At 39.3% G+C, this 14,845-nt stretch overlaps 2 protein-coding genes across 7 annotated transcripts in view; one reads left to right on the top strand and one right to left on the bottom strand.

Moving 5' to 3' along the window:
- The first annotated feature begins 450 nt into the window (after positions 1 to 450).
- par-6 (partitioning defective protein 6) lies at positions 451 to 9,532 on the top strand. Of its 4 annotated transcripts, XM_022816672.2 has the most exons (6): positions 453 to 602; positions 1,353 to 2,476; positions 6,163 to 6,403; positions 7,934 to 8,131; positions 8,494 to 8,651; positions 8,916 to 9,532. In XM_022816672.2, the coding sequence occupies exons 2-6, from the start codon at positions 2,414 to 2,416 to the stop codon at positions 9,273 to 9,275; spliced, it is 1,020 nt and encodes a 339-aa protein (XP_022672407.1). In that variant the 5' UTR covers positions 453 to 602; positions 1,353 to 2,413; the 3' UTR covers positions 9,276 to 9,532. The 4 variants fall into 4 exon arrangements, with proteins under 4 accessions (XP_022672408.1, XP_022672407.1, XP_022672410.1 ...); XM_022816673.2 differs by lacking the exon at positions 1,353 to 2,476 and having other exon boundaries at positions 451 to 602; XM_022816675.2 differs by lacking the exons at positions 453 to 602; positions 1,353 to 2,476 and adding an exon at positions 4,783 to 4,805.
- Positions 9,533 to 10,285: 753 nt separating this feature from the next.
- Positions 10,286 to 14,845, bottom strand: part of LOC111255033 (metaxin-1) — a 10,730-nt gene continuing 6,170 nt past the window's right edge. For all 3 annotated transcript variants that reach the window (XM_022816678.2, XM_022816676.2, XM_022816677.2), the window contains exons 3-6: positions 14,169 to 14,317; positions 13,830 to 14,041; positions 13,198 to 13,361; positions 10,286 to 12,806 (exon numbers count right to left, since the gene is read on the bottom strand). In XM_022816678.2, the coding sequence (XP_022672413.1) occupies positions 12,636 to 12,806; positions 13,198 to 13,361; positions 13,830 to 14,041; positions 14,169 to 14,317 (696 nt within the window). In that variant the 3' untranslated portion in view covers positions 10,286 to 12,635. The remainder of the gene's footprint in view (positions 12,807 to 13,197; positions 13,362 to 13,829; positions 14,042 to 14,168; positions 14,318 to 14,845) is intronic.

The raw sequence follows: 14,845 nt of genomic DNA, 5'->3' as shown, positions 1-14,845 counted from the left end.
CTCATTTGCGAACATGCGTCCTCGAGCTTCAAAGGGTACCGAAAGCGGCCCGACGTGCAACGCGATTTAGCTTTATCGTTCCTTCAAAATCGATTGTAAATGCACACGTATAATGTTTTAAATCGAAAACGCCGGCCCTATGAGCGTAAAGACTTTTAGCCAAAGACCGCTGATTTAGCGGGTTGCGAACGATTCAATGTCAGCTTTGCTAGCGATACTTTTCGTGCAAAGATTTGTAGAGTGATCGTTTCACGCAGATTATGTTACTGAAATCATCTTTCGCATACAAAAGAAAGCGTCGATGCTCTCAATGCGTTCAAATGCTGTTTTTAATTAATTAAGACAAAGCGTTTATGTATTGGTAGTGCGCGCTATGATCAAACAGTTGAATCCTGCGCATGACCACAAAACGCCCAGAAATAAACCTCACAATGATTAACGCTGGCATATGCACGTAGATGTTATTGTGCGTAACTTCATTATGATTATCTCATTACATGAATCCGCTAAGTACAATACTGGACACTTCGGCGTATGTCGACAAAACGTAGCCATATTTAAATAGTTCGCAAATCTCGGATGATTTCGATCTACGATCCCTGGTGTGTATGCCCAAAAACCTTGTATGTTCTCGTCAAGTTAATGATTACCGCCAAAAAGTGAACTTATGCTCTTTATTAGAAAAGCACGAATAGTATCAATGTTGCTACTAATTTAAACCTTAATACTATTCATTTCGTTATGTATCAACGTGATGTATCGGTGTATTTTTGAGACCGCATAAGCATTGCGATCTACATGCATGTCGTTAGGCGAAAAGTCAAGTCTTTATTTCACAGTGAAAACCTCGTTTTGGACCATTTGGATTTAGAACTGCTATATTTACAATGCGCGAATACAAATTTAGTTCTCGTATATCTCCAGCAACAATAGTGGTGCTTTATTGTAACAGCACTGACAGAGTTATCTAAGCTCGAACGATTCATTTTTTCTTTAACCCTGTCTCCTGTTTAACAAAATCCTATTATTGTTATTATTACGAAATAGACCAATGTAACACGGTCAATTTAAATTCTCCCGCTACCGCGCCTGACTGAACTTCAACAGCGTGGCTGCACCCAGCGCGACTGAGACCAACTCAGTGCACCGTCTCTTTCTTTAGGGAACGAAATAAATAAAGTAAATGAACGACAATAAACACGAACGTGCTGACTGGGGAGGCGCGCTGTTGTTAGTGAGAGTTTGTATTGGCCGCTATCTACAGCGCCAGCTAATATTTTTGCTTGTGTCTTGTACCTGGCCTGGTCGGTCGTTCACTTGTTGTTGTTGGCGATATTGGCGCCGCTCGCTAGGTGCCCATGCGTAACGCTGCTGTTGTCAGGAGTCGCCGTAGCCCCAGCAGCAATAGCCGTTTAAGCTGCTGAAGAAGTGATGGTGTTGTAGTTTGTTGCTGAGCGTGTGTGTGTATGTGTGTCTATCTATGTTTGGACGATATTACCGATCCGTCGGACTGTATTCTCTGCGGCCTGTCGCTCCGTCGCTAGGTGGCGATGGCAGTCTGTTGCCTGTGACGACTTAGCACCACCGACTGCAGCAGTAGTTTTGATGTGGTATTTGTACTTCTGTGGCTGATATAACAGTACGAGTAGTAGTTGCAGTAGTGGAATAGTTGCAATTGCCAAAATACCGAGGGGTGCAGCCGTCGCTGTTGATGTGAGACGACAGGACTCTACAGGTGGCAGTGGGTGCTGATGTCGGTGGAATAGTGAGTGTTAGTGCTGAGAGTGCTCGTAGTGGGGGACGATGGAATATCGTCGTCGTACAGTTGTCTCTGTTGTAGATTGACCGTCCTCGCTGTGTCGCTCAGTGTCGTCGTGGGCGAAAATCCCCAGCTGCCGCCGTTGACAGCGGCCGCAACAGTAGCAGCATCGTCAGTGTTGATAGCAGCAGTAGCTCAAGTATTAGCGGAAAGTTTGTTTGGAGTTCGTGCAAAACTAAAAGATCAGCTAAAAGTCAAGCCATTAATTATTCGATGTATTCGTTGATGTCCTGCCATGTGTGAGTTATACGGAAGTTTTCGTTGACACATCTGCGTCATCTAAAATGGAAATGAGTTCAAAGTGAAAGTGTCAAGATCGTATAAAGTTCTTTTGTGATATCCCTAACTGGTTGATTGTATACCCCTAGCTTGTACCCTCCCCCCCCCCCCCCCCCTCAATACATAGCGAATTTCGGGCTTCGAGACGTGAGTTCTGTAGAGTTTGCTTGCTTCTAGTACCCAGCGCGAAAAAAGCGGGAACGACTCGTTAATGCGGCAGGGAAAACACAGCAAGGCTAACAAACAGTGCAAAATTAGTGCCAGCAGCAACAGTTATTGGAACAGACAGAACGCACTCGTGTGACAGACGGCGTCATGTCACGACATGAGCCGCGGCTGCCGAAGTCGCCGGCTACCGTCGTCGAAGTGAAAAGCAAGGTGTGTATCGCCATAAAATGACTCATCGTTGACCTCCTACCTAACGGGCAGGCAAACTGACAGATGGCTGATTAACATCACCGCAACAACAGTGAACGAATAGCGAATATCGATGTTGGAATTAATAAAACATACATTTAGATATACTGCTGATGACCTCAAACGTTGATGATGACTCAGACAGCAAACGACTAGCTAACATCATCTAGGATAAGGGTGTTGGCCAATAAGAATGCTAAGGTAGAACCTTTTATTGATAAAAGTCAGTTCTGATGAGCAACAGTTGAGACATTTGGCGACATTTAATATTTGGCGAAACTGGCGACGGCAAGCACATTCAATAATCATATGTAATCGGGCGAAAATAATGTTCTGAAATGTTACTAGATGAATTTATTAGCACTTAGATACTTATTCGTTTTCCCTTGCAGCTGTTGCTCGCTGCTATTAGCGCTACTATTACGACAGGTACTGCGTTTGGGATATATTCAAGGAAAGTGTGGTAATAACAGCAGCCTATGTTTGGCAAAAGATTCGAATCTGCCGAAAATGAAGGCGACCGGAAAGCCGGTGAGCTAAGCGATGCGGCCCGAACTGAGCTAATTGTCAAGTTGCGCCACGACTGTTTTATCACCACATCACGTGAAATACTTTACGGGAACGGTAGAACACGCTGTTCGTTCACGCAGATGGACGAACAGTGATTCGAACAACACCAAATGCAAAAATAAACAAGCGAGTCTTCACACGGCGAATTTCAGTCAGCGTTCAGAACGGAATAAACGACGGTTCTTTAAAACATAAAAGTCCTGAAAAGATTGAGCTGTGTATTCGAAATAAATTTTAGACTTATCATAAAGTGCCATAAGATCACTGTGGGAAAGTCTGATAAAATTTATTCCCATTATTAAGCAAAACATAATATTAATTCGAATGTTTTGTCAATATACGCAGGTAATGCAACGGAATAACTGTGCAAGTGGTCCACATCGAATTTCTTTATTTTGTTATAGTCATTTGAGTGAATTATGAGCTACCTGCAATAACTGATCACAAAACAGATTGTGAAGCTTTAGTACCTTTGTTTTCTTTCGCCCCTGACGTTGACGCAAGCCAGTGGATATTGTTATCTTGATTTCGACGAATTGGCTTCTGTTGGAAGCCATAGGACGCCTGGGGCTTTTATTAACTGCACCTTCGTTGACCTTATTTTTCACCGCTAATTTTGCTTAGCTGTGCTCCAACATTGCTTGCCTCCTTTATTTGACGACAGACACTATAGAAGGACGTTTTCAACCAGGTTCAGAGCGCACGGGCGCGTCTTGATTGGATGTAGCGAAAAACAGGTAGATTATCGAGAAGCAGTACATGTGATTACAAGGAGCTTGATTTACGCATCTATAAAATGAAGTAAGTTACGAACTTGTCTGAACGAGAGTATTGCTTTAGCAGCGTAACAGAGATTATCGACTTGGGCAGCTGTAGCAGCTTAATGCTAAGCACTAGTTAGCAAAGATTAGCTGATAGCCAATTGATGACACTGCTGTCACTCCTGGAATAACGTTTTGAAATTTTCAATTTTGCCTAGTTTTGCTGGCTTAGAATTACAATTCCAAAATGCAGCATTTTGTAGGAGTTTTCTGGACGCTTAATAATCAAAGGAGAGTGGTATGGGATAAAAACATGTCAGACAGTTATTTTTAAGGTGATGTTTTATCCTATTTATAATACATATTAAAAAAAAATGACAAATCGGAGTACTTGTAAGAGTTGACGTTATTTCTATCACACGAGATTTCTACTCGTTTGCTGAGGAGGCTCGTAAAAATAATTCTATAGTGGCTTCCAATGAAGTCACTTCTTATTCTCAGTACTATTATTTAGTAAACAATCACAACAGACATAAAAATGTAATAATAGATGTTCCCACTGGAACGCATATTTTGCTGAATAACATGAGGATTGACCTGGAGAAATGTCGACGCCTAAAGGTCGTTGATGCATTACGAAGCGGCATCAGGTAATCCCAAATACAAAGTGAGCAGTTCTACATCGTTTTCAAAACTATTGAATTAATTAACGTTTTGATTAGCTTGGTCTATGTAGGTTCAGCTTCCCGGTGGTGTGAGAAGGTTTACGCATATATGCAGCAGTCACCATGCGCGGAAATTGTGCCAATCGAGCAAGTGATAATAGACAAGCTAGTCTATTTTGACTTCTTTGGTATACCTAATCATCACAATGTTGATGGCAAAACATGAAAGGAAGTTGGATCCAAAGCGAAGGATGACGATTGCAGTAAAAAATATAAGCTTCGAGCTAATTTAGGGTAGATATCACGATGCACTTTATCTTATCTCTAGTTTTAGGGCAAAAAACACATTGAATGTGATTATCCAACCTATCTAGAAAAAGAGAATATATATATTTGAAGGCGGTTAAAGATGGTTAGACTAAAAAGTATCCAACTGCCATATTGGATGGAAAATCATACATTTTTTTTATAAATGAGTATTATTTCTTAATATATCTTTCTTTAAACTGAGAATCATTCCACACTCTGGTATCCCATTTGAAATGAGTATACACTTGTGATATTAGCTAATATTTTCAATTGTCTCACTACGATTGTACTCCAAATGGGCTAGTGTAAAACTTCTGTTCTTTGACTTCTTGCCATATATCTCATGTTATCTTTCGAAGCTTTGAATGTTCAAACTCCCATAGAAGTTTCACATAAGCTGTATGTTTTGTGCTTTCGCCCATACCGAGGAACAGCACATGGGCAGGATTTGACTGACAATAAATTCGTTTTGACAAAGACATTCAATACCGAAAGGATGTCACATGTATATTGAAGTCGCTGGAACAGAGTAGAGATACGTGCCCAGCATGCACCTTCGGGGTCCAACGAAATGCGAAAGAACATTCGCTGAATTGTTTGAAACATCGTTAAAAAACCACTAGCTAGACATGATAATGGCATTTTATGGAATGCTGCTGAACGGATCAATTTAAATACGGACAATTTTTCGCTTCGTGTCTAATGACACAGTAAACAATGTTGAAATTTCACATCAAACATTTTTAACATACATGTTACATGCGTGTTATGTCAATTTACCCACCCATCGTATATGAATTTAGGTTGACCAACAATTAAATCTATAATTGTTAAGTTTAATTGCATGTTTGAAACATATGGTTTATTTCGATATAGATCAGAGTTTCCCTTTTAGCGTATTTTTACTAAGGTATATTCAGCATATTGACATATTTTCCAGAACTATATGGTGTTTAGCCTCTAGAGTAGACTTTAGAGTAAAGTTGCTGAGATTTTTCGAACTTCAATTGGAAGGTATTCGATGGCCTCACTGCTGCTTTTGAGCCCTGTTGTACAAAGATTGCTTAACCCTGGTAATTATTAGCATTATAACCTGTATGACTTATACCTATCTAAATTAAGTACTTCACTTCACATCACGAGTTAAAACTGCATGCAAAGATTACCGCGTTTCCTTTTTAATTTAACGAAAACTGCTTAGAAATTTAAATTTAAATGGAACGCAATATGTTTATTCACCCAAATGGTAAATTGCTAATAAATTCGTACCATGCTATATGATTCTTGAATACTTTGTGTCTATTAACATGATTCCTACTTACACGTCTGTTTTTGTTTTCAGTTTGATGCTGAGTTCCGACGCTTTTCAATGGAGCGTGCTCAATTGGTGAAATTCGACGACTTCTATCAGCTTGTCGAGAGATTTCATCGGCTGGCCGAAGTACCATTTGCTTTATGCTATACAGACCCTATTCATGGAGATGTTCTTCCTATAAACAATGATGAAAACTTCGCAAGGGCTATTAACAATGCGAAACCTACCCTAAGATTATTTGTTCAGCGAAAAGGAAACCAATGGGAAGGTAAATTCTTACGAATCACCCTGTTCACACCCTAATGGCAAAATTAATCATAATATATATATATATATATATATATATATTAAGTGCTTTTGCCAATAAGTGTTTGAGATACATAAGAATAACAAATCCGATATTTTACTCTCTACAAATAGTGTAAAGGTGTTTTAGTTTTAAACTAATTTAGAGGGAAACGGGGTCAGTTAAATAAGGGAGCCTTAAAGTTTTTATTCGGTGCAAAAAAATTCAGTACCTTTATCCGAGTATTATTCTACTATAAAAATTACTACCTTGTTAATTATATTATTAGGGTTATATTAGGCTGGTCAATAAGCAACGTCCGGTGAAATGTCGTAAAACTTTGTTTGCTTATTTAACATGTTATCACTATTTTGTTTGGATTACAAACTTCATCTTGAATCCGGACGCCACAAGCAGAATATTCCAAATAATAAAAACATCACTTTCAACATGTGTTTATTCTACAGAGATCACATAGAATTCTATATAGCTAAGAGTACTACCACCGATAATTTTAGTACTATGAGAGAGCCAGTTTTTTTCCATACAACCAAAGCCACAAATTCGACTTGGCAAAGACACAGGTTCATCTTCGTATTACGAGCAAAAATCCCGTTATTTCCTAATGCCTTTCGGCCAGACAAAGCACCACCTAGATTATGCTTTTACTGATTGTCGGAATTTTGGGTAATCCTGATTTGTATGCGCATTTGAAGGTTGAATTTGACGTGAAAATGAATAGAATGTCTCGAACTGTTTACGAACGTTTCGAGTTCGAATCTTATTCCTTAAAAATTAGATAAAACCTCTCTGAGGACAAAAAAACCTGATCGATGTCGTCTGCTTCTAGGCTCTCTCAGGCACAGAGTAACATACTAATTTTAGTTCTTCAATAACGAGGAATTCACATTCACCTGGAATGCAAAAGGTCGACTCCAGAAACGACTGCTGATTTGTCCGCCGTCCTGGAGCAGTTTTCGTTAAGAATAAAACCAAAATTCGAACGGCAGTCGACACTCTAGTGTCTTATTCAATAAAGAAGATATCCAAGTTCTATGACAAAGGCGTATCCAATGCATCTTTTCGCTGGATGACGCACTTACCCGTACCTGCGACGTATTAGTGCAGGACTAGCTGACTGTGTGGGTAAGTTCTAGGACAAGAATAATACCGTCGCTTGTAGCCTAGATCTGGATTCGTTGGATTGCTATGCATGACGCGCTTGAGCTGAAGGCTAGTAAGTGTCTACATGACGGCTTTGATTCTTCTATCAAGAAGGTCACTCAAAGGTACGAATAAGAATATTCTGATAAAGGTTTAGGCCATAAGTAAGTTAAATAAGCACGTCCATCAGAGATATTTCTGTCGGCCAATGCAGTCAATTTTATCCCGATATCTGTTTTGGTTTAGATGCAACTTGCAAACAAATGACGTCAATTTTGTCTTACTTTATCCCGAGTGTAGGTATGTAATACACTATTCATCGAATATTGTTTGTATACGGATCTTTAGGTCTGAATAGCTACGGCAATCGCACGAGAAAAGGTTTTCTTGCATCGTATCTGCCGATGGGCCATTCGGAAAAAACAAAACCGCAGATATCGTTACCCGAAGATTTCCGTCAGGTATCGTCTATTATAGATGTTGACCAGGTGCCTGACACTTGTAGGAGGGTACGCCTTGTGAAGCACGGTTCTGATCGACCATTGGGTGCGTATAAGTAAAGATCGAAATGGAGCTCAATTGAAAGTTTTAAGTTCTAGCGCCAGTCGCACTAAGCTTACTTACGCATACAGATTTATCAATATCTATGTGTCATTTATTTGATCGTACGCCACTGAATCTAAACGACTTCGATAACGTGGTTCCGATATCCCTATTTAAATGTTAGCGTCACGAATGAGAAAACTTTTAGCTAAACCAGATAACTCGCATATGGAGGAAGTATTTGGCATTAAAGTTCAAGCAGGTATCCCTTATCATGTTTTTAGTGTGAATTAAAAAATTCGAAATATGGATTTTGTATTATATTTCATCCACTAACTATGATTGCGTTCGGTCTCGTTTGTAAGGTTTTTATATTCGAGATGGCACTTCGGTGCGAGTGACACCTCAAGGTTTAGAAAAAGTGCCAGGTATCTTTATATCTCGACTTGTCCCTGGTGGTCTCGCAGAGTCTACCGGCTTGCTTGCTGTTAACGATGAGGTATTAGAGGTTAACGGCATTGAGGTAAGTTTATCTGCCCTCATTCAATAACCAGAATAGTCTTATGTAAAAACTGCATTATTACTTAACAATGTAGTTTTGTCATGAGGAACTCGAAGGGCCTAGAGCGAATCCACCGTTTCACATCATATTGAAAGGAACGTAACCAGTGTTTTTCCTCGAACCGAAGTAACATATCGTACCCTATCCCATTTAATATTGACTACGACCATCTAACATCCTAACCTCCATTGGAGTGCTTTACTTTTTGTTGCCTTGACAAAACAGGTGGCAGGCAAGTCACTTGACCAGGTCACAGATATGATGGTTGCAAATTCGTCGAATCTCATTGTAACAATTCGGCCGGCAAATCAGGGGGCCGGTGGGACCGGCACTTTGCTTCCGCCGCGACGTGGCTCGACGTCTCGTAGTTCACAAATGTCACATGCGTCCTCTGGCGGCGTGAGCAGCGATGTCGACGAAGACGAAATCCGTGACCACACTGTCATGTCCCATCCACACCATCACCTTCAACACGACCCGAATCATAACGACAGCTCGACAAGTAGCACATACGGATCGTCGGGTGGTCACCGGGGAACATCCGGAGGCGGAAGCGGAAGCAGTACGGGTGTTATTACACTTTGACAATATTTTGTTAGTGAACTACATATCGTGGGGAGCCAAAATGGAGGGACCAAACAACCTCAGGGTAGATGAGGATAGGCATTTCGGTATAGGAGGATGTCGATAGAGACCACAGTTACCGCTGCCCGTCAGTTTGTTCTAGCATACGGGCAACATCAACGAAGCGAAGTAAAGCGGACTAATTATGAGCCCTCTAAGGGCAACACTTGTGAAGTCTGAGCAATAAATAATATCATCCCACAGTTTATCATAGACAACGCATCATTATTTGTTAGATACATGGCATTTGTGCGTAATATAACATTATTATATCTATTGTCCATTAACATTATTATTAATGTTATATATTTATTATACGTGTGTATAGAGGAGGTTAAGACGAAAAAAGAGCACTGCATTCGTGTTCATAAAAAATCTAGAAGATACGCATACACATTTAATAAGTATTAGTGAGCAGAATCCGAAACAAAACTAACTGCACAATAATCTAAGACTAGCAGTTTACAGGCTGTGAGATTTTGGCGGCAAAAAATTTTCACTGAGTGGAAATGTAAAAATGAAACACATGCAAGAAGGTTACGGCATTTCTTCGAGAACACTGGTCTAAAACTGCTATTCTTTTAATTTAATAACAAATATTTTGGACCTATCTGGCTCCCAAATCGAATATAATTTTATCTCGAAAATTCTATAGCTGAAACACTAAAGCTGTGGAAAAAAACACGAACTAGTTCTGTTGTACGAGAATCGGTTTACCAGGTTAACTGGGACAGGATATAGGTTCTGTCAAGCTCATCGAATAGTTACACCAATGTAACAGATTTACTAAGATATACTAAAAGTCTAAGTCAGCAAAATGGTAATACTATACTCGGATGGTGGCAAGGGGATTACAAGATTAGTGTAACGGGACTCAAGGTAGATTGCAACTAACGATAAGACGAGCCCGGAACGAAGCCCGCGGGTTAGCCCAGTTATCCATCTAAATCTAACAGTAACAACACTTTGGGTGCCCGTATGGTCGCTTTTATTCTAATAACATTGTTATCGTTGTTACTTAGTATGCATTTATATACGTTTCACAGCCATACACAGGTAAGCAATCCTTGGCTTCTGTATACAGTATATATTATTCTGCGGGTCATTTTCTGTTTCTTATTGTAATTTAAATAGTGTTACCCTCGCCCACAAAAATAATCTTTAAGACTTTCCGTAGTCTGTTTCCTGCATTGGAACAGTGAGGTTCTTCGGCTATTGAGGGAAGCGTCCATGAAGACTATCCTTTAATAGACATATTTTTGCACTTTGACTTTCCGTTTCACGTGGCTTACTTTCCTGGCTATCCATATCCTACTGTAATTTGTTTGAGCAAAGTATGGGCCGAATTAACGCGACCCGGGTTGCCAGAGTTTCACGGTATTAAATATTGCCATGCAGCAAACTGATTTTCTGTGGTCCTTTGCTGCTTCAGGGTAAATTGTTGTCGATTTTTTGACTCAACTTGTTGGGCTGAGTAAAGCATTTGTCATAATTTTACCGTTGCGGAAACTGTATAATAGGGCGTTCCATTCAGGTGCCAATAGATCCTATTGGCTGAACATGTTTAGACGTGTTCGCAGTTTACTTTCTTTTGAGCTATTTTTTTACTGTAAACGATTCCTTTTTCAATTTCAGTAAGGGTTTTGTGTAAAAATAACTTTCTACGGCGCGAGCCACGATATACATATAATTGCGCTCTCACACGCATGATACTCTGACGGGTCTCTTTTTTTGGTTTTTGGATTATATATTTCTTAGAGTATGCAAGCGATTCGTAAATATCGTACGACTAATTTATATCTGCGCTCTTGAGTAGACTGGGTTGATTTTTTTTTGACAAATGGAGAAAATGTTCTTTATACTGTACTCATAAGATGCTTACGTCATTTCATAAAAGTGACGTTCTCTGTGCAGCATATCAAGTCATGGGCTCGGATCGTACCAGAATCTAATTTTCAAGTAGTCTTGGCTGTACCAATTGGAGCTAAAGATATATTGATTACTCACTAGCAAAGGGCTATTCCTTTATTTATATTAAAACGTTTTTAGTTTAACGTAAAGGCGTTGACCGCTGAATCAAAAAAAGGAACTACTATCTGCGCTAAGTCCACATAACACGGTTACTATTTCTATGCGAAGTTCGTACTGGGAAATGAAGTAGAGCTTTGTAATGCTTTGGATTTCCTTAGCAAACAGTATATATAAATGGCAGAAGAAACATCACCCTTATTGTAGCGTCACAGATATTGAATTTTCAAACAGCGGAGTGCTAAAGCTCATGAAAATTTGCCAATTTCTTACGCGGTAACGTTGTTTCGAAATGCGCCTCCCACACGTTTGGCTGTAGGATCAAAATTCGAATCAAACAGATGAATTTGAAAGAAAATATTGCATTATAGCAGAGACGGCAGTGGTGGCTGCAACCTTCGTTAGTACATGTTCAATCATAATAACATTAGATAGTAAAAATATATCAAAATAACTATCCTGAGCTTTATTTCAATAAAAAATTTTGTCACTCTTTGTCACAAAATGCTCGTTTACGAATTTGCTCAAGTATAAGCGGGTTATTAATATCGGCTGCCTTAACCTGTTAATTGGCTTGTTTTAGAGGGCTAATTTCACCTTTCCTTTAAAAAATTGGTTTAATCAGTAAATATACATTCTATTTATTTATAATACTATAGAGGACAAAAGCTGACAGATAAGCATATCTTCATTTGGCTGCTGTATGCATGCTTGCTGTCAAAGGTAATATTGACTTTGCTATCCTCATAGTTTTTCTCGCAGTTACGGTGACCTTTCTAAGGGTTACCGCAAACTGTTCCCATATATAGTAATTATATAATTCAGTGTTTCTACCATGAACATTTAGATCATTGCTTACGCAGTTCCACAATCCAAGTGGCGGAGCCTGGCAACGCAGTTCCTTTTGAGATTAGATTGTGGTCTTCGATTTACGTCGCAACTGAAGTTTTCTCCAACTTTTTTGTTGTAGCACAGCCTTTTAAAAAGCTTTCATTTCATTTTTGAAATTCCCCACACCTCAAAAGGCGGTTACCACTCTATTTAGAAGTTTCCTTCAACGAACTACTTTTGCATATATATATATATATATATCTAAAATTCAGTTCCTATTTGATTCAAGCGAGGATGCCAAAGTACTGGAATATTTCGCCCTATAAGCTAAGACGATGCCTCTGTCTTATAAATCTCTGTTGAAATAACTGTAGCGATCTACCAGATTCGGCCGATAAACCCGTTGCGTTTCGCTTCAGAAACAGGCATATTTTACACGATTACAATTGTTAATTGTAGCAATTAGCCGCCAGACGAAACACCACTGGTTGGCTCAAACTCGATCTGGAGGATGCCCTTAGCGAAAGCGTAGTAAAACATAACTGTCGCTGCAAATGAGATCGATAAAGCGATTCCAATCCATTCAGGACGCTCCTTCGAGCTTCTTTGCTTGCGAACCTCACTAGCGATGTGCTACTCAAAGAGACGTATACGCAAAAACACACAAAAGAAATAAAAGATACGTCATTAGTCCCCATGGCGGGGACTGGTGTTAATAGCATTCAAGACTACATAAGCAATGAAATTCTCACGTGGAAGACAGATTTTAGAAATTACAGATATAGAAGATGATGAATAATACATTTAAGGTAAAAACAAAACAGTTTTTAGAGTTTCACACGCATTGCATAAATTAGCCAATGTTATATAACTTGTTCAATAAACTCGTTTCTGCTAAAAGGAATAACCGCTTCCAGTAAAACACTCTGTTGAGTTTTGTGAGCTATGAAAGCGATTTTCAGAACCTGGGGAAGTAATAAGGTGACGTGTGAACTTTATACACAAATAAAATAGGCAGACGTACCTTATTGTGAATTTTATTAACGAACTCGACCAGGTTGGGAAAAGTCTTTAAGTGCGATACAAGGTTTGCATTGGGAACTGGAATTTTAAGCACGAAGGAAAGCCGAGCAAACAGGAATGCGTCAAACGATGTTGCTTTGTTTCCAAAGAAGTACTGCGAACTTCCTGAAAACACGTGTTAATTAAAATTTAAAAAACGCGGGTCTCTATTTTTTAGTCTCACAGTGTTAAGAGAATAGCTCCATGCAAATGCAATGGTAGTGGATGGGTTAAAGTTTTATCATTATTTACTACAATACATATTAATGAAGGTTAATCAAGGCTTATAACTTTATTCAATGCGTTAAAGATACTCATGAAAAGAACGTTGTTCCCTGTAGCCGAAGGAACATCTTCTGCCAACGGCATCTTCCTTCCATAGTTAAAAAATTCTATTTACTGCTAAAGGTTTTTGGTGTGCCGCGAATTCAAGCCAATTTAACTTCGGATACAGGAGCTAACAGAGTGACATGCTACCATTAATCCACCTTGAACGTACGTAACTAATATATGACCCATATATGCGTTAGTAAAACAAAATAAATAAATTCATTCGTACTCGGCGATTGATAATTATTCACCGTTACAGTTTACCTAATTTTTCCGACAGAGCTAAGAAACACTCTCGGGCATCCCGATTTAGGCGCGTTTCCACATCTTGAGGATTAGCTGTTTGTCCGAAGCGTGCCCATAGTTCATCTAGATATACCCGCTGGAGTCGGCCTGGTACGGTGTAATTTAAAGGAAACGTCACAATACGAGCGAACGCTGGCCGTGTTACTTCTGCGTAGTTCCTTTCATCACACCTGTATACAATTAAAGAAGAAGTGCTGTGAAAATAGATGTTTGAGGCTTGTTATAATTGTCTCAAGTGTGTACTAATTAAAACGAAACAATGCGTCAATGTTTCTATTTTCGATAAATATTACGTACCAAACTGCATAGTTAAGGGCAGGCACAAGTTTATGCTGCACCATTATTTTGTACGCCAGGATATCGGCGCGCTCACGAGCCGACAGGTTTCGATCCAAGTCGAATTCCCCTTTTTTTAAGTAGCTAACTATAGCCGGTGTGCCGATTACCTACACAAATCAAGATGCGCCACAATTTAATATTGCGTAAGATTAAGATTTACGTCTAAGATAATTGTCGACAGGTTAACCGGTCGGTAATTCTGCACGCTAGAATAATTTTAATCGTCTGTTACCACCGTTTCGTCGGCTGGTTTTTTTCGCAGCAGGTGCTCGAAGCATAAAATACTATTGTTGTACTACAACCAATCAAAAACGATGTAGTTCGTTTTAATTAATTAATATTAAAAAATAGGTATATGACCAACACATTTTTCGTACGAGAATTCAATACTAATTAGGCAAATCGGATAATGAATAAAGAGAAAATATACACACATCGTTTATCTTTGCGTAGAATGGAGGGACAGAGTTATATTTGGGGTGTGAAGGTAAAGCCCACTGATTTGAGCCCCATTGTACGTATAGGTACTATGAAATGTAAATTAGTGCTATCTTGGGCCTTTCTTGAAATCTTGGGTGGAAAACGCCACCTGTCTATTGGAGTAGAGACTCTGGAGTCTAGGATTGCAAATATAT

The sequence above is a fragment of the Varroa destructor genome, unplaced genomic scaffold (genome assembly GCF_002443255.2).
Source record: "Varroa destructor unplaced genomic scaffold, Vdes_3.0 BEIS01000007.1, whole genome shotgun sequence".
Classification (NCBI taxonomy): Eukaryota; Metazoa; Arthropoda; class Arachnida; order Mesostigmata; family Varroidae; genus Varroa; species Varroa destructor.
This window is presented reverse-complemented; position numbering and strand designations above follow the sequence as displayed.

Bases quoted from the DNA above. Each gene is read 5' to 3' on its own strand.
- par-6 (XM_022816672.2), top strand. From the start codon at position 2,414: ATGTCACGACATGAGCCGCGGCTGCCGAAGTCGCCGGCTACCGTCGTC. The intron at 2,477-6,162 runs GTGTGTATCGCC...TTTTGTTTTCAG, and splicing joins TCGTCGAAGTGAAAAGCAAG to TTTGATGCTGAGTTCCGACG. The intron at 8,132-8,493 runs GTGCGTATAAGT...CTCGTTTGTAAG, and splicing joins CGGTTCTGATCGACCATTGG to GTTTTTATATTCGAGATGGC.